Genomic DNA, 27,891 nt, shown 5'->3' with positions numbered 1-27,891 from the left:
CAGCCACATAGCACAGGGAGATCAGCTCAGTGCTTTGTGTCCACCTAGAGAGGTGGGGTGGAGTGGGGGAGGGAGACGCAATAGTGAGGGGATATGGGGATGTATGTATATGCATAGCTGATTCACTTTGTTACACAGCAGAAACTAACACAACATTGTAAAGCAATTATACTTCAGTAAAGATGTAAAAAAAAAACAAAAACAAATAACATATAAGGATGTAATGTACAGCACAGAGAAAATAGCCAATATTGTATAATAACTTTATGTGGAGTATAATTTATAAAAATATCAAATCACTATATTGTACACCTGAAACTAATACAATATTATAACTAAACTAAAAATTTTAATTTAAAAAAAAATAATAACGATACATGTGTAATGCTTACTATGTGTCAGACAATACTCTTCTGTCACACTAAACATATACTAACTCATTTAATCCTCACAACCCTATGAGGTAAGTGCCCTATTATTATCCCCATTTTATAGATGAGGAAATTGAGGCACAGATAGGTTACATAACTCAACCAGAGTTACAAAGCTAATAAGTGGCAGAATCTGAACCAAGTCCATCTGACTCCAGAGACCCTGCTTACGACCATTACATTCTCTTCTTATGTAGATTCTGTACATATTCCGAGGGCTATCTCAGACCGTCCTCTTTTCCCTATGAGAAGCCTTCCCATATTAACCATTTGTAAGTGTACAATTCAGTGACATTAAGTACATTCACATTGTTGTGCAACCATCACCATCATCCTGCTCCAAAACTCTGTTCATCTTGCAAAAATTCCATCAGCTTTGACTGATGGATATGACCCTCTTAAGAAGAACACCACAGAAGCAAGAAGAACTACAGTCCTGCAGCCCGTGGAACAAAAACCACATTCACAGAAAGATAGACAAGATGAAAAGGCAGAGGGCTATGTACCAGATGAAGGAACAAGATAAAACCCCAGAAAAAAAAACTAAGTGAAATGGAGATAGGCAACCTTCCAGAAAAAGAATTCAGAATAATGATAGTGAAGATGATCCAGGACCTCGGAAAAAGAATGGAGGTGAAGATTGAGAAGATGCAAGAAATGTTTAACAAAGACCTAGAAGAATTAAAGAACAAACAGAGATGAACAATACAATAACTGAAATGAAAACTGCACTAGAAGGAATCAATAGCAGAATAACTGAGGCAGAAGAATGGATAAGTGACCTGGAAGACAGAATAGTGGAATTCACTGCTGCGGAACAGAATAAAGAAAAAAAAATGAAAAGAAATGAAGACAGCCTAAGAGACCTCTGGGACAACATTAAACGCAACAACATTCGCATGATAGGGGTCCCAGAAGGAGAAGAGAGAGAGAAAGGACCCGAGAAAATATTTGAAGAGATTATAGCCAAAAACTTCCCTAACATGGGAAAGGAAATAGCCACCCAATTCCAGGAAGCGCAGCAAGTTCCATACAGGATAAACCCAAGGAGAAATACGCCGAGACACATGGTAATCAAATTGGCAAAAATTAAATACAAAGAAAAATTATTGAAAGCAGCAAGGGAAAAATGACAAATAACATACAAGGGAACTCCCATAAGGTTAACAGCTGATTTCTCAGCAGAAACTGTACAGGCTACAAGGGAGTGGCATGATATACTTAAAGTGATGAAAGGGAGGAACCTACAACCAAGATTACTCTACCCAGCAAGGATCTCATTCAGATTCAATGGAGAAATCAAAAGCTTTACAGACAAGCAAAAGCTAAGAGAATTCACCACCGCCAAACCAGCTCTACAACAAATGCTAGAGGAACTTCTCTAAGTGGGAAACACAAGAGAAGAAAAGGACCTACAAAAACAAACCCAGAACAATTAAGAAAATGGTCACAGGAACATACATATCGATAATTACCTTAAACGTGAATGGATTAAATGCTCCAACCAAAAGACACAGGCTTGCTGAATGGATACAAAAACAAGACCCATATATATGCTGTCTACAAAAGACCCACTTCAGACCTAGGGACACATACAAACTGAAAGTGAGGGGGTAGAAAAAGATATTCCATGCAAATGGAAATCAAAAGAAAGCTGGAGTAGCAATACTCATATCAGATAAAATAGGCTTTAAAATAAAGAATGTTACAAGAGACAAGGAAGGACACTACATAATGATCAAGGGATCAATCCAAGAAGAAGATAAAACAATTATAAATATATATGCACCCAACATAGGAGCACCTCAATACATAAGGCAACTGCTAACAGCTATAAAAGAGGAAATCAACAATAACACAATAATAGTGGGGGACTTTAACACCTCACTTACACCAATGGACGGATCCTCCAAAATGAAAATAAATAAGGAAACAGAAGCTTTAAATGACACAATAGACCAGATAGATTTAATTGATATTTATAGGACATTCCATCCCAAAACAGCAGATTACACTTTCTTCTCAAGTGCACACAGAACATTCTCCAGGATAGATCACATCTTGGGTCACAAATCATGCCTCAGTAAATTTAAGAAAATTGAAATCATATCAAGCATCTTTTCTGACCACAATGCTATGAGATTAGAAATGAATTACAGGGGGAAAAAAGGTAAAAAACACAAACATGGAGGCTAAACAATACGTTACTACATAACCAAGAGATCACTGAAGAAATCAAAGAGGAAATCAAAAAATAGAGACAAATGACAATGAAAACATGATGATCCAAAACCTATGGGATGCAGCAAAAGCAGTTCTAAGAGGGAAGTTTATAGCTATACAACCCTACCTCAAGAAACAAGAAAAATCTCAAACAATCTAACCTAACACCTAAAGGAACTAGAGAAAGTAGAACAAACAAAACCCAAAGTTAACAGAAGGAAAGAAATCATAAAGAGCAGAGCAGAAATAAATGAAATAGAAACAAAGAAAACAATAGCAAAAATCAATAAAACTAAAAGCTTGTTCTTTGAGAAGATAAACAAAATTGATTAACCATTAGCCAGACTCATCAAGAAAAAGAGGGAGAGGACGCAAATCAATAAAATTAGAAATGAAAGAGGAGAAGTTACAACAGACACGGCAGAAATACAAAGCATCCTAAGAGACTACTAGAAGCAACTCTGTGCCAACAAAATGGACAACCTGGAAGAAATGGACAAATTCTTAGAAAGGTATAACCTTCTAAGACTGAACGAGGAAGAAATAGGAAATATGAACAGACCAATCACAAGTAATGAAATTGAAACTGTGATTAAAAATCTTCCAACAAAAGTCCAGGACCAGATGTCTTCACAGGTGAATTCTATCAAACATTTAGAGAAGAGCTAACACCCATCCTTCTCAAAATCTTCCAAGAAATTACAGAGGAAGGAACACTCCCAAACTCATTCTATGAGGCCATGATCACCCTGATACCAAAACCAGACAAAGAGACTACAAAAATAGAAAATTACAGACCAATATCACTGATGAATATAGATGCAAAAATCCTCAACAAAATGCTAGCAAACAGAATCCAACAACACATTAAAAGGATCATACACTGTGATCAAGTGGGATTTATCCCAGGGATGCAAGGATTCTTCAATATACGAAAATCAATCAATGTGATACACCATATTAACAAATTGAAGAATAAAAACCATATGAGCATCTCAATAGATGCAGTAAAAGCTTTTGACATAATTCAACACTCCAGAAAGTGGGCATAGAGGGATAAAAACTCTCCAGAAAGTGGGCATAGAGGGAACCTACGTCAACATAATAAAGGCCATATACGACAAACCCACAGCAAACATCATTCTCAATGGTGAAAAACTGAAAGCATTTCGTCTAAGATCAGGAACAAGACAAGGATGTCCACTCTCGCCACGCTTATTCAACATAGTTTTGGAAGTCCTAGCCACGGCAATCAGAGAAGAAAAAGAAATAAAAGGAATACAAATTGGAAAAGAAGAAGTAAAACTGTCACTGTTTGCAGATGACACGATACTATACATAGCGAATCCTAAAGATGCCGCCAGAAAACTACTAGAGCTAATCAATGAATTTGGTAAAGTTGCAGGATACAAAATTAATGGACAGAAATCTCTTGCATTCCTATACACTAATGATGAACAATCTGAAAGAGATATTAAGGAAACACTCCCATTTACCATTGAAACAAAAAGAATAAAATACCTAGGAATAAATCTACCTAGGGAGACAAAAGACCTGTTTGCAGAAAACTATAAGATACTGATGAAAGAAATTAAAGATGATAAAAAAAAGAACACCAGATAATTCCCTGGATTCCAAACATATTCCTTTTTGCCCTCAAGGTATAGCAGCCGTCATACCTATTGTTGATAGTCAATATCAGTCACCTAGCCAATATCATAAACCCCTGTTTTCCTGCCTGTTGATTCAGTGGAATGAGCAGCCCAAGTGGCCAGTAGTGAACTTAATTTCCAGTTAAGTGGAACTATTCTTGTGTCCCCTGTAAAAGTATTCCTCCCTAGGAAACTAAAACCTCTAACTCAAGAGCTCAAAGCTGCAGGAATTACAAGCTGCAAGTGGATTGTTGTGTATAATTATAAGAGGAGCTGCTTTCATTTTCATTCATTCATTCCTAGGCCCTTATGCTCTGGTTGTGAGAAAAACAGCATCAGTCTTGGTTGCTAGTTTGTGTGACACTCCATCCTGTAAGTCCACACCCAAACCTCACAGTGGGTAGTTTGCTAGCTAGTGCAATAAATAAGTTGTCAAAAGACTATCTTGACATTCTATTAGGTCAGCTACTTCTGCGTGATGGAGTATATGGTAAAAAATTAAACTCCATGTATGTGAGCCCATTCTTGTACTTCTTTGCCATGAATTGTGTTCCATGGTTAGAAGCAATGTTATATGCGCTACCAGAATAATGAATAAGACATTCTTGAAGTCCACAGATTGTGATGCTGGCAGAACATTGTGGTCAGGGATGAAAAATCCATATCTCAAATACATATTTATTTCAGTAAGAAAAAAAATCACTGCCCTTTTTATGAAGGCAGGTGTGCACTGTAGTCATCCTCCTACTGGGTGACTGGCTAATCCTCCCAGAAATGGTGCCATGTTAGGGGCTCAGCATTGGCCTCTGCGGGTGCTCGGTAGGGGTGGTAGGCAGATGTGCTTTGTTGAGGGTGAGTGTGTAGCCTCCTTCCCTGCTGCCAAGGCCATTTTGCAAGCACCAGGGTATCCAGCTGACATTCATGGAATGGGTCATCTTGTCCACCTGATCACTGAGAGTCTCCTCTGCAGTGGAAGTCTTTGGGAGCATTCACATGGGATAGAAATAGTCCTTACACATCCTTTTCATCCTGAGAGTTCTGTTCACATGATTTCCCCTCAGACCTCCCTGTCAGCAGTTTTACATTATTTTTTCCAAACTTTGACTCTTTAGCTAAACCACTGCCCATGAATCAGCATAGACCTGTACTTCTGGCTATCTCGCCAACCAAGGAAAATGAACAATCATATATGTTGCTCTAGGTTTTACATATTGGGAGGATTTCTCCTCCCCTGTCTTTCAGAGCCACCTTTGTATGGAGTTATAATCCTGCAACAGTCTGGTTTTGGTTAGTATCAGCATATCATGCAAAATCATTTGTAAACCTAGCTGCAGATTTTTCTCCTATACCCAGTGGTCATAGGACGTTTGTTATGGGTTGATGGAGAAGTAACAGTACAGCAGGAGTAGGTATCACAGGAGTCTAAGCAATATTAGTTCATGCAACTTTTCCAGGTTTGCTTGAGCCTGATCTCCAATGTTGCTTTCATTTGATGAGGGAGTTCTGCACATTCAGTTCATGTTGAACAGCTCAGGAGGCATGGTCGCCTTGGTGTCCCATGGTCAGGTGTTCAGTCTCTACCAACATGCAGTAGTAAGCCAGAAACTGTTTTTCATAAGGAAAATAGTTGTCTGCAGAATAGAGCATAACTTTGCTCAAAAATGTTTCTGTAATTGGTGCCTTTAAAAGGCTCTATTCATAGAATGAGCAACCATTAATTTATCATCCAAACCAAGACATAGTTGAGGGGGAAAAGTACCACTATTAATTATTTTGGGATAACAGGTGAAAACTCAGACTGTCCTTGAAAACCAGGATGTATGGTAACCCTATCTATGCAGCCTTAAGACATTTACAGCACAGCTGGACCTACCGAGTAATAACACCCAATACCCTTGGCCAAAGATATAATGCCCAAAAAGCAGCTTGCATGGCAGTTGGACTTGTTGCAGAGCCTTGCCTTGCTCTGGATCCCACACAAAACTGGCAGCCTCAGTAAATGGAGCAGAATAGCACAAATGTTTTATGCGTAGCTGCCCAAATCAGAAAAGGCCAACAAAGCTTTGTGCCTTTTTCTTAGTAGCAGGTGGTGAAAGGTGTCTTTCACATTGGAGGTATATTCCAACATGCTCCAGATACCGGGACATCAAGGAAATTAATCAAGGTGTCAGTTCCTTGAATTTTTACAAGGTTTACCTCCATCCTGTGGCACACTCCATACTGAGGCATCTGAGGTATTTGAATTTCCTGCCCATCAGCTCCAATCAACATGGTGTTCTGTGGAATACCAAAATAATCAAGATCCCTGTGCAATAGATTATAATAGGGCTAAAGAGTTGATGTAGCCCCCAAAGAAGAGAACAAAGGTATACTGCTGTCCCTGTCAGGCGAGAGCATATGGCTTCTGGTAGTTCTTGTTCATTGATAAAGAGAAAGAAACATCTGGCATGTCGTTAGCTGTATCACAAGTGTTAGGGGCTGTGTTAATGTGCTACAGTTAGAAGAGTCTACATATGGAACAGCAGCTGAAATTGGAATCACCACTTGATTGAGTTGATAGTAATCTACAGTAATTACTCAAGACCCGTCTTCTGTACAAGCCAAATAAACAAGTTAAACAGGGATGTCATAGGACTCATTATCCTTATCCCTTTCCAGTGTTTAGTGTTTGCAGTAATCTCTGCTATTACCTCTGGGTTGTGGAATTATTTTTGGTTTACTGTTTTGGAAGCAAAATTCCTAGGGCTTCGATTTGGCCCCTCCTATTATAATAGCCCTTGCTTTTTTGGTCAGTAAAACAAGTGTGGTTATTCTGTCAGTTGCTTAGTATGTCTGTTTATACATTCAGGAACTGGGGATATAACCACACAGTAGGTTTGTGACTTCACTGGGTCCATTCACAGGCTAAATTTCCATTCTCCCATCAGATCTTGACAATCCCCCACTTTGCATGGTGGGCCACCCATGCCTTTCATATCCCCAGACATTAACACCAATCTGTAGATATTTTCTAGTAACTAGTAATTCTTGAAAGCATTGTTCATTAGAACTTTCTGTAATGTTGGAAATGTTCTATATCTGCATTGTCCAGTATGGTAGCCACTAGTCATATTGAGCACTTGAAATGTGGTTAGTGTGACTGAGGAGCTGAATATTTCATTTTATTAAGTTTAATTAGTTTTAATTTAAATGTAAATAGTCAGGAACTGAATGAGAGACCATGACTCTCCCTTCGGGCAACTCAAATCACTTTTTTTTTCTCACCAGATCTAGAGTTTTTGGTTATATAGATCACCAATAATTCCAAATCGTGTTAATTTATTTACAGAAATTGAAGTTGGTTGAAGCTAGTCTTCAATCCCTGCAAGGAACACACTGTTTCTAGTTCACACTTCTTCCTAGGATTTAGTCCTCCACTGCCCTAACTTAAAACAGGGGCAGTTGATTAGGGCTCCCTTTCTGTGGCACACCCTGGACTCCAATTTTTGGCCTCCTGGGCTAACAAGGTTGTCAGAATCTCTGCTCAGCTTCTTAGCCTCTCATCCACTTCTGTAGTTAGCAGGGAGCCGTAGGGGAAAAGTGGCCCCAAATGGTACATGAATCCCTTTGGGTTTCCTCCTTCTTCTAAATCTTGGTCCCCCAACTTTTCACAGCTTGTTAGTTCCCAGATGTCTTAAAGAAGATTATTTTTAATGTATCTATTTTGTCTGGATTTTAGAATTTATACTTAGGGGAGAGTTGCCTCACGTTATTTAGTCTGCACGACCCAAAGCTTTTCCATTTATTTTGGCCAGGTGCCTAGGTGCCTGGTATGGAACCATTTTAAAATAAACTAAACTAGCTGGATATTTTAGGAAACACTCTGACAATCCAAATTTGGGCTAGAGTTTTCAAGAGGACCAGCCTGCCCTCGCCCCTCCCCTTCTCTGTTCACTCCAAGGCAGTTTTCCCCTGGTTGTGGGATGAGGGGAATGGGTTTAGTTCTGGTTCACTCTCTCCTGAGGGTACCTCTCTTTAGGATCCCAGATTCATGTGGGGCGTCTCCAATTACATGCCAGCCTTTGTATAAGATCAGCAAATATCCTTAAGGCAAAAGTGGCTTCTTGTGCTCAGTTTCTGTCTCTAGAGTTTTAGATTTTGGCACACTACTTCCTTACTATCTTTGCATCTCTTACATGGTTTTATTTATTTATTTTTAAAATTTTTATTGGAGTATAGTTGATTTACAATGTTGTGTTAGTTTCAGGTGTACCACAAAGTGAATCAGTTATATGTATACACATACCACTCTTTTTTAGATTCTTTCCCCATATAGGTCATTACAGAGTATTGAGTAGAGTTCCCTGTGCTATGCAGTAGGTCCTTATTAGTTATCTATTTTACATATAGTAGTGTGTATATGTCAAGCCCAATCTCCCAATTTATCCCTCCCCCCTCCTTTCCCCCTTGGTAACCATAAGTTTGTTTTGCCATCTGTGACTCTGTTTCTGTTTTGTAAATAAGTTTATTTGTACTCTTTTTTTAGATTCCACATATAAGTGGTATCATATGATATTTGTCTTTCTCTGACGTACTTCACTCAGTATGGCAATCTCTAGGTCCATCCATGTTGCTGCAAATGGCATTATTTTGTTCTTTTCTATAGCTGAGTAATATTCCATTGTATATATGTACCACACCTTTTTTATCCATTTATCTGTCGATGGATATTTAGGTTTCTTCTTCCTGGCTGTTGTAAATAGTGCTGCAATGAACATTGGGGTGCATGTATCTTTCCAAAGTATGGTTTTTCTCTGGATATATGCCCAAGAGCAGGATTACTGGATCATATGGTAGCTCTAAATGATGGGTCTTTTTTCTTTTTATACTTTATTCATCATTCTAGTTGTTTTCAAGTGGAAAGTCTTATCACATAAAATAAGGCAAGTCTCCACCACGCTGCACTTCCTAGTTCTTTACATATAAGAAAAGGAGAATAAATGTACTCCTGCTTACATCAGAGTATCAACTGAAATAATTATGCTTTGAAAGCGATGAGACTCCAGACAACTACTATTGTCATTTCCTCCCTGCACACCTGTCCACACTCAGTATGCTCTATGGATTCCCCTTTTCTGCCAATCTCTTAAATCTTGGTGGTCCCCCATTGTCCACTCTCAACCCACCGTTTTTCTTAATCTTTACAGTCTTTCTTAGTGGTCTCATCCCTTCCCAAGTCTTAGTTATTTCTCTACTTCACTTCTGTCTTCTGAGCTATACGCGTACGTATCCTGCTTATCATACCAAACTCATCAGACACATGCCCATGCCAACATCTCCTCCTCCTGCGTCCCTGTCCTCAGTGGTGGGCACTGCTCTTCATCTGCTGTGCAGTTGTGCAGGCTAGAAACACGGTCAGCAGCCTGAATTCTTTGCTTCCTCACCTTGCACATCCATTCAGTCGCCAGATTCTGTGAATTGTACTTCCTAAATTTTTCTTAAACTTGCCCTTTTCTGTTACCCTCCTGTTTGGTCTCAGTCTCCAGTTTCTCACCTCCCAGTCCATCCTCACCATCAGCCAGAGTGATGTTTCTAAAATGCACATCTGATTCTATCACCGCCCTGCTTAAAGTCCTTCAGCAGCTTCCCAACATTCTAAACTCCATTAACATTGATTACAAGGCTTTTCACTACTTGACTCTGCCTACTTCTCCATCCTCTGTTCTCCTTTTTTCCATTTCACAACATACCTCATCTACTCTGAACTATTTATATCTCCATTTCCGAGTAGATCATGGTCTGTCTGGGTGAGTTAGGGGAATCATATTTGACCTACTCCATCTTTAGACTGCTCTCTTACTTGTTTTGACTGACAGCTGATACTTTGCCTCTCCCATTAGGCCTATTCCCTTTCCCCCTTGGACCTCAAGAGTCGGCTCTCAGGCTTGACCAGCACGGAGCAGAGGGGCAGTGTGACCTCCTTTTTTCTCATCACTATCTTCCTAATAATGCCACTTGAAAGAGCACTAGCTTTTAGCAGCCACATTGTAAGTCCTTTCTTACACAAGTAAGCTGTTAAGCCATGTCTCCCGCATCCTGTGTTTGCATGGTGGGTTTTCTGTATCTTATCACAGAGGCTGAACTGAATTTGAACAAACATTAGTGTTTGCTAAATTTCGTCTTGTTTGCTATAGTCCTTGGTCTAGTCTGTTGAACAATAATTTTAGCCTAATCCAAAGTCTTACAATGTAAAGTAAAAGAAATCCTTTTCCATCATATAGATAGAGGGAGGAACTGACTAGGCCCAGAGATGCTTGACACCAACTAGAAATCACACAGCAAGCAAAGCAGCAGCACCACCAGAACCAGAGCCCAGGGCCTCTGATCCCTACTCCTACGCTTTTTCTAAAATGGGACATGAGTTCCCATTCCTGAATGGGAATCCAACCACTGGGGCATACTTCTACCTGCTAAAAAATTCCATTAAAGCTATCAGATTTTAGGGGCTTCCCTGGTGGCGCAGTGGTTGAGAGTCTGCCTGCCGATGCAGGGGACACGGGTTCGTGCCCCAGTCCGGGAAGATCCCACATGCCGCGGAGTGGCTGGGCCCGTGAGCCATGGCCGCTGAGCCTGTGCGTCTGGAGCCTGTGCTCTGCAACGGGAGAGGCCACAACAGTGAGAAGCCCGCGTACCGAAAAGAAAAAAAAAAGCTATCAGATTTTAAATCGTATCAATTCCTTTTGCCAAGAGAAGGTATAATAAAAATAGCACTACTCTGAACAGCTGGAAACCTCGGTTTCTCCATTACTGACAGACGCCTGCCACTTCAAAAAGCTCTTCTCCCAAAACTGCCACAGGAAGGGCTCACTGAGGGAGTCTGATGCTTTCCTGTGAAGCTTTGCATCTTGTCTTCCTCACCTACCTATTGATGGCCCCCCTATTTTAAGACATCTATTTTAGAGACAGAATGAAACTTCTGTATGTTATAATTAGAGTTGAACTTTAAAAAGGTTTGTTTCAGGGCTTAAGAGGAATTTTTTGAAGGCTTATTTCTTAGCTGTTTCATATTCCACTGGAGTAAAATAAAGATTGGCCAGTTATTTATAAATCAACAGAGCTTCTGGGCACTGTCCTGTAATTGCTTTCAGGTAGATTAAAATGTCAGTGTATGAAAGTTGGTCCTTTCAGGAAGAGGAAAAGTCATCCATGACCCGGAAAAGTACCATGAACTAAAGGCTTCTTTCCTTCTCTGTTGAGTTTCTCTGGTCTTTGGACTTGAAGCCTCTTCCCCCACACCTTGCCAGGGCTCTTTCGGAAACCATATCTGACCTTTGCCTTTTTTTTTAGTCAGAACTATCATGGTTGTAATCTACAGAAATCCATCAATATTAGAGTAACAAAAAAGGAGGAATTTACTCTAAGAACAATGGGGCATCTAACAGCCATGCCTTAGGGACATACTGAATGTAGGTCCTGAGCATTGTGGAAGAGCCCAGAAGTTCTGTCTCTCAGCTTTCACATATGCTCGTCTCTGTGACTCGCTCCATTTGTCTTTACAGGTGAGCACCTGTCTCTCTCTGGGCCCCGTGATGGGCTACACATGACTGGCCAGAGCTCCTAAAAATATTACAGCTCCAGCCACAAAGCAATGATTTTTCTCCGGTTCCTCTCCCTCTCTCGCAGTTCTTAAGAACATGGCAAACTCCCTCTCCATTCTTTTTTTTTTTTTTCGGCCACGCCATGCAGCTTATGGGATTTTAGTTTCCCAACCAGAGATCAAACCCAGGCCCTCAGCAGTGAGAGCATGGAGTCTTAACCCTTACCCGCTGGACTGCCAGGGAATTCCCTCCCGCTCCATTCTTCACGGTTTAGCTTAAACACTGCCTTCCCTGAGTCCTCCACACCGGGGTCGGTGACTCCCATCACGCTTCATGCCTGCCTCTGCTGTGGCATTTGTCTCACTGTGTGCTGTGCATCCCCCTCCTCCACGAGACTCTAATAAGCACCTTGAGAGGGGGATGTGTTCCTTTTCTCTTTGTATTCCCAGTCCCTGGCTCCACAAATACGTGTTGAAGAAATTCATGAATGTGAATGAATGAATGAATCACTACACGGCTGGCTATATGCTGTCTTGAAATTCATCTTTGAGATATTCCTGCCTTTAGGTGTACTCTTACAGTCCTTTTGGACTTTTGAACTCATTGCCTACCTTTGTCAAGTTCTCTCCAGCCCAGCCAACAGCTACCGTTCCACTTCCCCACCCTTTAATCCACAGAGAGCTTGAAGATGTGATGTGAGAGGCGGGTGCTGCTGTGGAAAGGGCCTGGGGTTTGGAGTTGAGTTTGAGCTCTACCACTTTCTGGCTGTGAGATTTTGGGCAAGGGACTCTGAGTTTGAATTTCTTCATCTGAAAAGGAGATGGATAACACCAGTCCTTCTCAGTGCTATTCTAAGATGACATGTATAAAACAGCTAACAATTCCAGGAATGCAGTAGGCTCAGAAGAAAGGCTGCTTTCCTGTCCTCTTATTGTAGGCACATCTGTGATTTACATATGTGTATGTGTGTTTTGTGACTGGATATCCCTATGTGTTTTCGTGTATACAGAGGATGGAGTTGGAGGGAGGAATGAAAACACGATGTGAGTCATCTGCCTTTCATGTGCTTGAAAATAAATACCTAGGCCTCATCCACCTGGGGACACAAATGAGGTCACATCATTGATGGTAGTACCACCATCAGTGATGCCACCACTTCCTGTCCCACCTGTGTGATTCAGGACCTCAGCCTGTTAAATCCCACTCTCAAGTGTTTCTGGGAATCCTCAGAGAGTTTGAATTTAAGAAAAGACTTCCCAATTCCATACTGATGTGTGCACTTTACCAAGTCACTTTAGAGGAGAGCCTCACTGTGGCTAGGGATGGTGCCCTTCATCCATCGTACCTTACCCCACTTAATCTCTGCCAAGGGCATTGTCTCCTGGTACTTCCATGGTTACCACTTCTTGGGGTGACACAGCATACTTGGGAGTCTGCCCTGACCCAAAATTGTGTAGTGTTGTTCCTACAGAATGCTTCCCCTAACTCTGTCACCCTGGTGTTTTCCATGAACATTACTAGTGCCCCTCCATCCTGCTGCAAACTGGTCTCACTGAGTCCATCAGTGAATATGTGCAACCTTTCTCCATACAAAAGATTGTATGTGTGAGTGGGGTTTGGGGAAGGGGGTCAGTTGAAGAGGGAATTACACCTTTTGGTCCCTCACTGCGGAGACCACTCTTGGGCAGTAGAGTAGTTCCCAAGCTGGTTAGGCCTCTTGATTGATTTCCTATCCTCCATTTCTTCCTGGGAGTGGTAGAGCTTGTCCCCTGCCCTTGTTCATTACCCAAGGTCTTTGCACCCCCAGGGAGGCATATGTAACATCGCTGACCAGCAGGAGGTACATCCTGAGGTTCCCGGCGCTAGAGACACTGATGCTGGATGACAACAAACTCTCCAACCCCAATTGTTTTGCCAGCCTGGCCGGGCTCAGGAGGTAAAGCTAGAAGCCTCTCTCTACAGGGCCCTCTATAACCCCCAGCCTTTCTCACACCTTGAGTGCTGCTCTGGAAGCCAAAACGCCTGGGTTTAAATCCCAGCTCCATCACTTATCTCTGCTGTGTGGCCATGAGTAAGTCATCTCCCCTCTGAGCTTTAGCTCAAGCCAAAAAGTGAGGCATCAGTAAAGATATTTCTGATCATGTGACTGGATTAGAAGCAGTAAAGAGAAAGGAGGGTAGAAGGAGATATGGGATCCTGACCCTAATAGAGGAGCCAAAAAAAAAAAGAGAATCAGAAAGGTAAGTTAAACTCTGAGCTCTACCTGTAGTTGGCCCTCTGTATCTGGGTTTTGTGTCCACAGATTCAACCAACGTAGAACCCACAGATATGGAGGGCTGACTATATTTGGTTAAAGTAATGAAATGCTGGCATTTAAATGCTTAAGTTTTAGATCCCTGGAAAATTTACTTTGGATTCAAATACCATTTACTGAACACTACTTTGTGGCAGCATTTACATATTGTCTCATTTAATCTTCACAAGACCCTTGAAAGGTTAATAAATACTATCCCCATTTTAGAGATAGGGACATTGAGGCCCAGAGAGGGTAAGTCACTGGCTCAAGGTCACCCAAGGGGAGTAACTGTCGAAGCCTGATTCCATGTTCTCTCCCTAAAGTTGCTTGGTAAATGTCCCTGAGGTATCATTACTGCTGTGATTCTGTATTCACTTTCCTTAATTGAAGACTGAAGAAGTTAAGCCTGGACCAAAACAAGATTTTCCGGATCCCGTACCTACAGCAGGTTCAGCTCCGAGATGGGTCTGGAGACTGGGTTGGAGGCAGGGGGAGTCCCAGGAAAGAGCCCCAATCTATGCTGCAGCCCAAGTCGTGGATATTTGAGGCCTCGGATGACCAACTGGATTATACTGTACTGCCCATGAAAAAGGATGTTGACCGGACAGGTTAGTGATACCACTTGTTGCAGATGCTAGACCCATGGTGTGATAAGCTTCCAAGAGTTTATTCTGAGAGTCTGTGGCTCCCTGGGGAGCTGCTGCTTTTCAACTGCTGAGCCAGGGGAGATCGCAGTCCTACATGAACTATTTGTATAACTTCCTAACTGGTTCTGTCAGTCAAGATGCTTTTACAACCCAGTTACAAGTGGATTTTTTCCTTTTTATCTCAAATAACGAGAAACTGAGAAGTAAGGCTTTCCAGAGATGGTTAATTCTGGGGTGCATTGATATTCTCAAGGGGCTCAGGCTCTTTCCATCCTCTCCTCTCCATCCTTGGCCTGCTTGCTTGTCCTTCTTGCTTGTTCTTTTAGGCTGGTTCCCACTGAGGTCTCAAGGTTGCTACCACAGTCCCAAGAATCACATCCAGATGGCAACATTTGGAGGCAGAAAATGAAAGAACCGTTACCTTTATTATAAACCAAAATCCCTTTAATGCATGAGTGTATTTGTGGATTACATATTCTGCTCCACTGATCTAATTAATTCTCTATTACTGTGCCAATACCACACTGTTTTTCCTTAACATTTATTTTAAATTGAGGAATAATTTACATAGAGTAAAATACAGAAATCTTGTGCAGAGCTTGAGTTTTTACATATATATACTCTTTTAACTATCACCCATATTACAATATAGAATGTTTTCAACATCCCATGTGGTAACCTCCCAATCAGTATCTCCTCTAAGAATAACCACTGTTCTGACTTCTGTCAACACAGATGAGTTTCGCCTGATTTGAAATTCATGTATCACTCAACGTTAAATCTGTGGGATTCATTCATGTTGTTGCCTATGTCAGTGGCTCACTCTTTTTTTTTCTCTTATTTATTCCATTTATACCACAATTTATTTACACTTTTTACTGTTGATAGACATTTTGGTTATTTCTATTGGGAGCTATTATGGATAAAGCTGCTGTGAACATTTTTTTACACATCTTTTGGTGGACATAAGCACTTGCTTCTGTTGGGTATATACCCAGGAGTGGAATTGCTGAGCCTCACAGTGTAAAATTTGTTTAGCATTAGTGGATACTGCCAAATACTTTTCCAGTGGGGTTGTAGCAATTGTCAATCCCATATTAATGTAAGAGATTTCCAGTTATTCCATATCCTCACAAATACTTGGTACCATCAGTCTTTTTCATTTTACTGGTTTTGGTAGATAGGTAGTGATATCTCATTGTGGTTTTGATTTGCATTTCTCAAGTGACTAATGATGTTGAGTACCTTTTTATATGTTTATTGGTCACTTTGATATCCTCTTTTGGAAGTGCTTATTCGCCTCTTGGCTGTATTTAAATTGGATTGTGTATCCTTTTTGTTGTTGTTGTTGATTTGAGTCCTTTATGTATCCTGGATACAAGTTCCTGGTAGATCCATATATCACAAAAATCTTTTCTCAGTCTGTGACTTGCTTTTTCATATTACTGGTGAATTTTGGTGAACAGAAGTTCTTAATTTTAATGAAATCCAATTCATCAATCTTTATAGTTAGTGCTTTCTATTTCCTGATCAAGACTTTTTTGCATGTCTCAAGTCATGAAGATATTTTTCTATATTTCCTTCTAGAAGCTTGATTATTTTAGTTTTTACATTTGGTCTATGATCTATCTAGAATTAATTTTTGTATATAGTGTGAGGTAGAGTCAAAGTTAACTCTTTTACATGGATATCTGATTGACCCAGCACCATTTGTTGAAAAGACTATAATTTTCCCCACTGAGTTGTTGGGGAGGCATTGTGGTAAGGCGGTGACAGTGTATGTATCTAAAGGACTGTAGCTTTGTAACAAGTTTTGACAACTGATGGTGAAATTCTACAGCTGTGATGTTATTCTTCAAAATTGCTACAGGTATTGTAAGACCTTTGCATACAAACAGTATGCAAATTCTATGCAAATTTTAGAATCAGCTTATCAACTTCCAAACAAAATCCTGCTAGGATTTTGATTGGAATTGCATTGAACCTACAGACCAATTTGGAGAGAATTGCCTCATTAAAATAATATATCCTACCATTTTTTAGATCTTTTAAAATTCTTCTCAACAATGCTTTGTAGGCTTCAATGGCAAGGTTATGCGTATCTTTCATTAGATTTATTCCTAGGTATTTGGTCTTCTTTATGCTATCATCAATGGTATTGCTTTTTATATTTCATTTCCAATATTGAACATGTATCCAGTAACCTTTCTAAATTCACTTATCACTTTTAGTCATTTGCAGGTTCTTTCGGATTACCTATGTTCACGATCGTGACGTTTACAGATAATGACCATTTCATTTATTCTCTACCAATCTTATGCCTCTTATGCCTTTTTATTTCTTTATTTCACTGGCTAAGACTTCTAGTACGATGTTGAGAGAAGTGGTGATAGTGGACATCCTTGTGTTGTTCCCAACCTCAGGGGGAAACTGTTCAGTATTTCAAAATTATGAGTTAGCTGTAGATATTTTTGTGAATGCCTTTTATCAGATTAAAGAAATTTCTTTGTTTTCCTAGTTTGCTGACAGTTTTTATTATGCATGGGTATTGAATTTTGTCAAATGCTTTTTCTGCATCTATTGAGACAATCATGTGATTTTTCTTTAATCTATTAATATGGTTCATTACATTGATTTTTTTTTTAAGTTCAGTTAATATCTGTCACCATACCTAGTTACAAAAAAATTTTTTTCATGTAATGAGAACTTTCAAGATCCACTCTCCTAGCTACTTTCAAATACACAATACAGTATTGTTAACTATAGTCACCGCGCTATATTCATTACATTCCCATATATAACTGGGAGTTTGTGCCTTTTCACCCCCTTCACCCATTTCGCCCACCCCCCACCCCCTGCCTCAGGCAGCCACTAGTCTGTTCTTTATATACATGAGCTCAATTTTTTTGTTTTGGTTTGGGTTGGTTTTTGTGTTTTTCTTTAGATTCCACATTTAAGAGAGATCATATGGTATTTATCTTTTTCTGTCTGGCTTATTTCACTTTACATAATGCCTTCAGGGCCTAACCATGTTGTTGCAAATGGCAAGGTATCATTCTTTTTTACGGCTGAATAATTTACATATGTGTGTGTGTGTACATATATATAAAATCACATTTTCCTTATCCATTCGTCCATCGATGGACACTTAGGTTGTTTCTGTGTCTTGGCTATTGTAAATGATGCTGCAGTGAACATAAGGGTGCATTTTATTTTCTTTGGGTAAGTACCCAGAAGTGGAACTTCTGGATCATATTGTAGTTCAGTTTTCAGTTTTTTTGATGAACCTCCATACTGCTTTCCATAATAGCTGCACCAATTTACATTCCCACCAACAGTGAACAACAGTTCCCTTTTCTCCACATCCTCGCCAACACTTGTTATTTCTTTTCTTTTTGATAACAGCCATTCTGACAGGTGTGAGGTAATATCTCATTGTGGTTTTGATTTGCTTCTCCTTGATGATTAGTGATGTTGAGCATATTTTCATGTACCTGTAGGCCATTTGCATGTCTTCTTTGGAAAGATGTCTATTCATATCCTCTTGATTGTTTGTTTTTTTTGCTATTGAGTTTTCTGAGTTTTTTTAAAAATATATTTTTGGATAGTAACCCCTTGTCCAGATACAGAATTTAAAAATACGTTCTCCCATTCAGTAGGTTGTCTTTTCATTTTGTTGATGGTTCCCTTTGCTGTGCAAAAGCTTTTTAGTTTGATATAATCCCACCTGTTTATTTTATATCAATTTTTGAATGTTGAACCAGACTTGCATTCCCAGGATAAACCCCACTTGGTCATGATTTAACTTGCTGATTGATATTTTGTCAAGGATTTTAAAATCTATGTTCAGGAGATATGTGGGTATATTATTTTCTTTTGTTATAATGTTCTTGTCAGGATTTACAGTCAGAGTTATGTTTGCCTCATAAAATGCATTTGGAGAAATATTCACTGTTTTTCTGTTGCTTGGGAAAGTTTGTATAACATTGAGATTATATCTTCCTTAAATTTTGGAAGAATTCACCATGAAGCCGTCTGAGCCCGGGTTTTCCTTTGTGGGAAGAGGTTGGAATTATTAAAATTCAGAAGCTTGGAAGAGAAGCCCTTTAGAGCTTGGCTGCTGGTGTCTCTGAGCTCAGAGGGGCCTCATGGAGCTGAGACCCCAAATCTCTGCAAGGAGGAGACTGACTGGCTGGTGCTGATATCCCTGAAGCTGGTTTATAAAGGTTGGAAAACTGCAAACTGGATTCAGCTGCTGGGGAGAGACTTGCTGAAACTCTCATGAAGTGACATTACTCCAGCGACATTCATATCACAAGCAGTCGGGAAACCCATGGGAAGCAGACTGGTGGAAGCAAGCCTCTTCTTCCTCTTCCAGCTTTGCAGTCTTCCTCTAGCCCCAACCCCTATTGTCAGAGTCTAACAGGAAAGCAACTGGCAAAGCAGAAGAATGGTTTTCAGAACCCCAGCTCCAACACCCCAAAGCAGAATAGAGAAGGGTGGGTTTGGCAGTAAAAAATAATAGCTTAATAATTGGCACAATTATGTTATTCAGATTTTCCCCAAGATTATTTTTGTGCCTACTTGGTTCGTTAACTTTGGAAACAGGTATATTAAAGTCTCTTACCACTATTGTGGGTTTGTCAGTATCTCCTATGTTTCTGGCGCTTTTTATTATTAAATTGGTTCAGTTCCATTATGAGGATCATGACTATTACCTAGTACATTGTATCTTTTAATCACTGTAAAATACTCCACCTTATCTTAATACTTTTGGCCTCAGCCTGGGCCTCCATTTTGTTTGATATGAACACATATTTTGTAATATCTTAAAAACAATATAACCCTCCTATTTTCCCCAATATGGGTCTTTTTTTAATAGAAGAATTTAACTCACATTGTGATTATTGATGTTTTGATTTATTTCTATCATCAGTAGTGTATATTTTCTTTTTTAAATGTTTAATATATATTCTTTTTTTTCCTTTTTTAAGTTAAAATATAGTTGATTTACAATATTGTATTAGTTTCAGGTGTACATCAGAGTGATTCAGTTATACATATATATGTATATATCTATATTCTTTTTTCCTGATTCTTTTCCATTTTAGTTTATTACAAGATAGTGAAAATAGTTCCCTGCACTATACAGTAAATCCTTGTTGTTTATCTACTTTATATATAGTGGTATGCATCTGTTAATCCCATACTCCCAATTATGCCTCTCCCTTCTTCCCCTTTGGTAACCATGAGTTTGTTTTCTATATCTTTGAGTCTGTTTCTGTTTTGTAATTAAGTTCATTTATACTATTTTTTAGGTTCCACATATAAGTGATATCATATATTTGTCTTTCTCTGTCTGACTTACTTCACTTAGTATAATCTGTAGGTCCGTGTGTGTTACTGCAAATGGCATTATTTCATTCTTTTTTATGGCTGAGTAGTATTCTATTTGTGTGTATCACATCTTCTTTATCCATTCATCTGTTTATGGACACTTAGGTTGCTTCCATGTCATGGCTATTGTAAATAGTGCTTCTATGAACATTGAGGGTGCATGTTTCACTTTGAATTAGAGTTTTCATCTTTTTTGAATATATGCCCAAGAGCGGGATTGCTGTATCATATGGTAACTCCATTTTTAGTTTTTTAAGGAACCTCCATACTGTTTTCCATAGTGACTGCACCAATTTACATTCCTACCAACAGTGTACAAGGGTTCCCTTTTCTCCACACCTGCTCCAGCATTTATTATTTGTAGACTTTTAGATGATGGCCCTTCTGATTGGTGTGAGGTGATACCTCATTGTAGTTTTGATTTGCATTTCTCTAATAATTAGCAATGTTGAACATCTTTTCATGTGCCTGTTGGCCACCTGTATGTCTTCAATGGAGAATGTCTATTTACGCCTTCTGCCCATTTTTTTGATTGGGTGGTTTATTTTTTGTTATTGAGTTGTGTGAGCTGTTTGTATATTGTGGATATTAACCCATTGTCAGTTGCATCATTTGCAAGTATTTTCTCCCATTCTGTAGGTTGTCTTTTTGTTTTGTTTTATGGTTTCCTTTGCTGTGCAAAAGCTTGCAGTTCGATTAGGTCCCATTTGTTTATTTTTGCTTTTATTTCTATTGCCTTGGAAGACTGACCTAAGAAAACCTTGCTATGATTTATGTCAGAGAATGTTTTGCCTATGTTCTCTTCTAGGAGTTTTATGGTGTCATGTCTTATATTTAAGTCTTTAAGTCATTTTAAGTTTATTTTTGTGTATAGTGTGAGGGAGTGTTCTAACTTCATTGCTTTACATGTAGCTTTCCAGCTTTCCCAACACCATTTGCCAAAGAGACTTTCTTTTCTCTATTGTATGTTCTTGCCTCCTTTGTCAAAGATTAATTGACCATAGGTGTGTGGGTTTATTTCTGGGCTCTCTATTCTGTTCCATTGATTTATATGTCTGTTTTTGTGCCATACCATGCTGTTTTGATTACTATAGCTTTGTAGTATTGTCTGAAGTCTGGGAGCCTTATTCCTCCAACTTTGTTCTTTTTTCCTCAGGATTGCTGTGGCAACTTTGGTCTTTTATGCTTCTATATAAATTTTAAGATTATTTGTTCTAGTTCTGTAAAATATGTCATGGGTAATTTGATAGGGATCGCATTAAACTGTAGATTGCTTTGGATAGTATGGCCATTTTAACAACATTCATTCTTCCCATCCAAGAGCATGGTATATCTTTCCATTTCTTTAAATCATCTTCATTTCCTTTAACAATGTTTTATAGTTCTCAGCATATAAGTCTTTCACCTCCTTGGTCATGTTTATTCCTAAGTATTTTACTCTTTGTGATGTGATTTTAAAAGGGATCTTTTTTACTTTCTCTTTCTGATATCTCATTGTTAGTGTAAAGAATTGCAACTGATTTCTGTATGTTAATCTTGTATCCTGCTACTTTGCTGAATTCATTTATCAGTTCTAGTAGTTTTTGTGTGGAGTCTTTAGGGTTTTCTATGTGTAGTATAATGTCATCTGCATATAATGACAAGTTTACCTCTTCCCTTCCAGTTTATTTATTTATTTTTAATATTTATTTATTATTTTTTTTATTTTGGCTGTGCTGGGTCTTAGTTGTGGCACGTGGGATCTTTTTTTCTTTTTTTTTTTTAGTTTCAGCATGCAGACTTCTTAGTTGTGGCATGCAGACTCTTAGTTGCGGCATGCATGCGGGATCTAGTTCCCTGACCAGGGATCAAACCTGGGCCCCCTGCATTGGGAGCATGGAGTCTTATCCACTGGACCACCGGGGAAGTCCCTCCCTTCCCATTTAGATACTTTTTCTTTCTTTTTCTTATCTGATTGCTGTGGCTAGGACTTCTAATACTGTGTTGAATAGAAGTGGTGAGAGTGGGCATCCTTGTCTTATTCGAGATTTTAGCTGGAAGGCTTCCAGCTTTTCACAGTTGAGTATTATGTTGGCTATAGGTTTGTTATAAATAGCTTTTATTAATTCGAGATACGTTCTCTCTATACCCACTTTTGGTGAGAGTTTTTATCATGAATGGATGCTGAATTTTATCAAATGCTTTTTCTGCATCTATTGAAATGACTGTGTGGTTATTGTCATTTCTTTTGTTGATGTGGTGTATCACATTGAGTTGCGTATGTTGAACCATCCTTGAAACCCTGGGATGAATCCAACTTGATTGTGGTGTGTGATCTTTTTTATGTGTGGTTGGATTCTGTTTGCTAATATTTTGTTGAGGATTTTAGCATCTGTATTCATCAGAGATATTGGCCTGTAATTTTCTTTTTTGGTAGTGTCTTTGTCTGGTTTTGGTATAAGAATGATGGTGGCTTCAAAGAATGACTTTAGGAGTGTTCCCGTTTCTTCAGTCTTTTGGAAGAGTTTGAGAAGGATAGGTATAAGTTCTTCTTTGTATCTTTGGTAGGATTCCCTAGTGAAGCCATCCAGTCCTAAACATATGTTTGTAGGGAGTTTTTGTTTTTGTTATTTTTTTTAAATTACAGATTCTGTTTCACTTCTAGTGATCAGTCTGTTTAGATTGTTTCTTTTTGATTCAGTTTTGGTAGGCTGTATGTTTCTAGAAATTTGTCCATTTCTTTTAAGTTGTCCATTTTGTTGGCATATATGTGTTCATAATACCTTCTTATGAAATTCATATTTCTGTGGAATTGGTTGTTATTTCTGCTCTTTCATTTCTTATTTTGTTTATTTGGGTCCACTCTTCTTGGTGAGCCTGGCCGCAGGTTTGTCGATTTTGTTTGTCCTTTCAAAAAAAACAGCTCTTGGTTTTATTGATATTTTTTCTATTCCTTTTTTATTTTATTTATTTCCTCTCTGATCTTTGTTATTTTCTTTCTTCTGCTGACTTTAGGTTTTGTTTGTTTTTTTCTAATTCTTTTAGGTTGTAGGTTAGGTTGTCTATTTGGGATTTTTCCTGGGTTTTTTTTTTAATTGGAGTATATTTGCTTTATAATGGTGAGTTAGTTTCTGCTTTACAACAAAATGAATCAGTTATACGTATACATATGTTCCCATATCTCTTCCCTCTTGCGTCTCCCTCCCTCCCACCCTCCCTATCCCACCCCTCCAGGCGGTCACAAAGCACCGAGCTGATCTCCCTGTGCTATGCGGCTGCTTCCCACTAGCTATCTATTTTACGTTTGGTAGTGTATATATGACCATGACTCTCTCTCGCTTTGTCACAGCTCACCCTTTCCCCTCCCCATATCCTCAAGTCCGTTCTCTAGTAGGGCTGTGTCTTTATTCCTGTCTTACTCCTAGGTTCTTCATGAAATTTTTTTTTCTTAAATTCCATGTATATGTGTTAGCATACAGTATTTGTCTTTCTCTTTCTGACTTATTTCACTCTGTATGACAGACTCTAGGTCTATCCACCTCAGTACAAATAGCTCAATTTTGTTTCTTTTATGGCTGAGTAATATTCCATTGTATATATGTGCCACATCTTCTTTATCCATTCATCCGATGATGGACACTTAGGTTGTTTCCATCTCCGGGCTATTGTAAATAGAGCTGCAATGAACATTTTGGTACATGACTCTTTTTGAATTATGGTTTTCTCAGGGTATATGCCCAGTAGTGGGATTGCTGGGTCATATGGTGGTTCTATTTGTAGTTTTTTAAGGAACCTCCATACTGTTCTCCATAGTGGCGGTACCAATTCACATTCCCACCAGCAGTGCAAGAGTGTTCCCTTTTCTCCACACCCTCTCCAACATTTATTGTTTCTAGATATTTTGATGATGACCATTCTGACTGGTGTGAGATGATATCTCATTGTAGTTTTGATTTGCATTTCTCTAATGATTAATGATGTTGAGCATTCCTTCATGTGTTTGTTGGCAGTCTGTATATCTTCTTTGGAGAAATGTCTGTTTAGGTCTTCTGCCCATTTTTGGATTGGGTTGGTTTTTTTTTGTTATTGAGCTGCATGAGCTGCTTGTAAATTTTGGAAATTAATCCTTTGTCAGTTGCTTCATTTGCAAATATTTTCTCCCATTCTGAGGGTTGTCTTTTGGTCTTGTTTATGGTTTCCTTTGCTGTGCAAAAGCTTTGAAGTTTCATTAGGTCCCATTTGTTTATTTTTATTTCCATTTCTCTAGGAGGTGGGTCAAAAAGGATCTTGCTGTGATTTATGTCATAGAGTGTTCTGCCTATGTTTTCCTCTAAGAGTTTGATAGTTTCTGGCCTTACATTTAGGTCTTTAATCCATTTTGAGCTTATTTTTGTGTATGGTGTTAGGGAGTGATCTAATCTCATACTTTTACATGTAGCTGTCCAGTTTTCCCAGCACCACTTATTGAAGAGGCTGTCCTTTCTCCACTGTACATTCCTGCCTCCTTTATCAAAGATAAGGTGACCATATGTGCGTGGGTTTATGTCTGGACTTTCTATCCTGTTCCATTGATCTATCTTTCTGTTTTTGTGCCAGTACCATACTGTTTTGATTACTGTAGCTTTGTAGTATAGTCTGAAGTCAGGGAGCCTGATTCCTCCAGCTCTGTTTTTCATTCTCAAGATTGCTTTGGCTGTTCAGGGTCTTTTGTGTTTCCATACAAATTGTGAAAGTTTTTGTTGTAGTTTGTGAAAAATGCCAGTGGTAGTTTGATAGGGATTGCATGGAATCTGTAGATTGCTTTGGGAAGTAGAGTCATTTTCACAATGTTGATTCTTCCAATCCAAGAACATGGTATATCTCTCCATCTATTTGTATCATCTTTAATTTCTTTCATCAGTGTCTTATAATTTTCTGCATACAGGTCTTTTGTCTCGTTAGGTAGGTTTATTCCTAGATATTTAATTCTTTTTGTTGCAGTGGTAAATGGGAGTGTTTTCTTGATTTCACTTTCAGATTTTTCATCATTAGTGTATAGGAATGCCAGAGATTTTGTGCATTAATTTTGTATCCTGCAACTTTACCAAATTCACTGATTAGCTGTAGTAGTTTTCTGGTAGCATCTTTAGGATTCTCTATGTATAGTATCATGTCTTCTGCAAATAGTGACAGCTTTACTTCTTCTTTTCTGATTTGGATTCCTTTTAATTCCTTTTCTTCTCTGATTGCTGTAGGTAAAACATCCAAAACTATGTTGAACAAGAGTGGTGACAGTGGGCAACCTTGTCTTGTTCCTGATCTTAGTGGAAATGCTTTCAGTTTTTCACCATTGAGGACGATGTTGCCTGTGGGTTTGTCGTATATGCCCTTTATTATGTTGAGGAAAATTCCCTCTATGCCTACTTTCTGCAGGGTTTTTATCATAAATCAGTGTTGAATTTTGTCGAAAGCTTTCTCTGCATCTATTGAGATTATCATATGGTTTTTCTCCTTCAATTTGTTAATATGGTATATCACGTTGATTGATTTGCGTATATTGAAGAATCCTTGCATTCCTGGAATAAACCCCACTTGATCATAGTGTATGATCCTTTTAATGTGCTGTTGGATTCTGTTTGCTAGTATTTTGTTGAGGATTTTTGCATCTATGTTCATCAGTGATATTGGCCTGTAGTTTTCTTTCTTTGTGACATCCTTGTCTGGTTTTGGTATTAGGGTGATGGTGGCCTCGTAGAATGAGTTTGGGAGTGTTCCTCCCTCTGCTATATTTTGGAAGAGTTTGAGAAGGATAGGTGTTAGCTCTTCTCTAAATGTTTGATAGAATTCGCCTGTGAAGCCATCTGGTCCTGGGCTTTTGTTTGTTGGAAGATTTTTAATCACAGTTTCGATTTTAGTGCTTGTGATTGGTCTGTTCATATTTTCTATTTCTTCCTGATTCAGTCTTGGCAGGTTGTGCCTTTCTAAGAACTTTTCCATTTCTTCCAAATGGTTGTCCATTTTATTGGCATAGAGTTGCTTGTAGTAATCTCTCATGATCTTTTGTATTTCTGCAGTGTCAGTTGTTACTTCTCCTTTTTCATTTCTAATTCTATTGATTTGAATCTTCTCCCTTTTTTTCTTGATGAGTCTGGCTAATGGTTTATCAATTTTATTTATCTTCTCAAAGCACCAGCATTTAGTTTTATTGATCTTGCTATCGTTTCCTTCATTTCTTTTTCATTTATTTCTGATCTGATTTTTATGATTTCTTTCCTTCTGCTAACTTTGGGTTTTTTTTGTTCTTCTTTCTCTAATTGCTTTAGGTGCAAGGTTAGGTTCTTTATTCGAGATGTGTCCTGTTTCTTAAGGTAGGCTTATATTGCTATAAACTTCCCTCTTAGAATTGCTTTTGCTGCATCCCATAGATTATGGGTCATCGTGTCTCCACTGTCATTTGTTTCTAGGTATTTTTTTATTTCCTCTTTGATTTCTTCAGTGATCTCTTGATCATTTAGTAGTGTATTGTTTAGCCTCCATGTGTTTGTATTTTTTACAGATCTTTTTCTGTAATTGATATCTAGTCTCAAAGTGTTGTGGTCGTAAAGGATACTTGATACAATTTCAATTTTCTTAAATTTACCAAGTCTTGATTTGTGACCGAAGATATGATCTATCCTGGAGAATGTTCCATGAGCACTTGAGAAAAATGTGTATTCTGTTGTTTTTGGATGGAATGTCCTATAAATATCAATTAAGTCCATCTTGTTTAATGTATCATTTAAAGCTTGTGTTTCCTTATTTATTTTCATTTTGGATGATCTGTCCATTGGTGAAAATGGGGTGTTAAAGTTCCCTACTATGAATGTGTTACTGTCGATTTCCCCTTTTATGGCTGTTAGTACTTGCCTTATGTATTGAGGTGCTCCTATGTTGGGTGCATAAATATTTACAATTGTTATATCTTCTTCTTGGATCGATCCCTGGATCATTATGTAATGTCCTTCTTTGTCTCTTCTAATAGTCTTTATTTTAAAGTCTATTTTGTCTGATATGAGAATTGCTACTCCAGCTTTCTTTTGGTTTCCATTTGCCTGGAATATCTTTTTCCATCCCCTTACTTTCAGTCTGTATGTGTCTCTAGGTCTGAAATGGGTCTCTTGTAGACAGCAAATATATGGGTCTTGTTTTTGTATCCATTCAGCCGATCTGTGTCTTTTGGTGGGAGCATTTAGTCCATTTACATTTAAGGTAATTATCGACATGTATGTTCCTATTCCCACTTTCTTAATTGTTTTGGGTTCATTATTGTAGGTCTTTTCCTTCTCTTGTGTTTCTTGCCTGGAGAAGTTCCTTTAGCAGTTGTTGTAGAGCTGGTTTGGTGGTGCTGAACTCTCTCAGCTTTTGCTTGTCTGTAAAGATTTTAATTTCTCCATCAAATCTGAATGAGATCCTTGCTGGGTAGAGTAATCTTGGTTGCAGGTTTTTCTCCTTCATCACTTTAAATATGTCCTGCCAGTCCCTTCTGGCTTGCAGAGTTTCTGCTGAAAGATCAGCTGTTCACCTTATGGGGATTCCCTTGTGTGTTATTTGTTGTTTTTCCCTTGCTGCTTTTAATATGCTTTCTTTGTATTTAATTTTTGACAGTTTGATTAATATGTGTCTTGGCGTATTTCTCCTTGGATTTATCCTGTATGGGACTCTCTGTGCTTC

The 27,891-nt window shown here is 38.7% G+C and overlaps 1 protein-coding gene across 8 annotated transcripts in view; it reads left to right on the top strand.

Moving 5' to 3' along the window:
• Positions 1 to 27,891, top strand: part of XRRA1 (X-ray radiation resistance associated 1) — a 102,915-nt gene that overhangs the window by 31,696 nt on the left and 43,328 nt on the right. For 4 of the 8 annotated variants that reach the window (XR_009564916.1, XM_060303691.1, XM_030836073.2 and 1 more), the window contains 2 exons: positions 13,691 to 13,819; positions 14,570 to 14,787. The exons of 2 other annotated variants lie outside the window; for them this stretch is intronic. Coding sequence is in view for 5 of the 6 variants with exons in the window: in XM_060303691.1 (XP_060159674.1) it covers positions 13,691 to 13,819; positions 14,570 to 14,787 (347 nt within the window). In the remaining variant the exon portion in view is untranslated. Of the gene's footprint in view, positions 1 to 13,690; positions 13,820 to 14,569; positions 14,788 to 27,891 lie in introns of those variants that run through there. 2 more of the 8 variants (XM_060303695.1, XM_060303697.1) reach the window with 2 other exon arrangements.

Source organism: Globicephala melas, chromosome 8 (assembly GCF_963455315.2).
Source record: "Globicephala melas chromosome 8, mGloMel1.2, whole genome shotgun sequence".
Taxonomy (NCBI): Eukaryota; Metazoa; Chordata; class Mammalia; order Artiodactyla; family Delphinidae; genus Globicephala; species Globicephala melas.
This window is presented reverse-complemented; position numbering and strand designations above follow the sequence as displayed.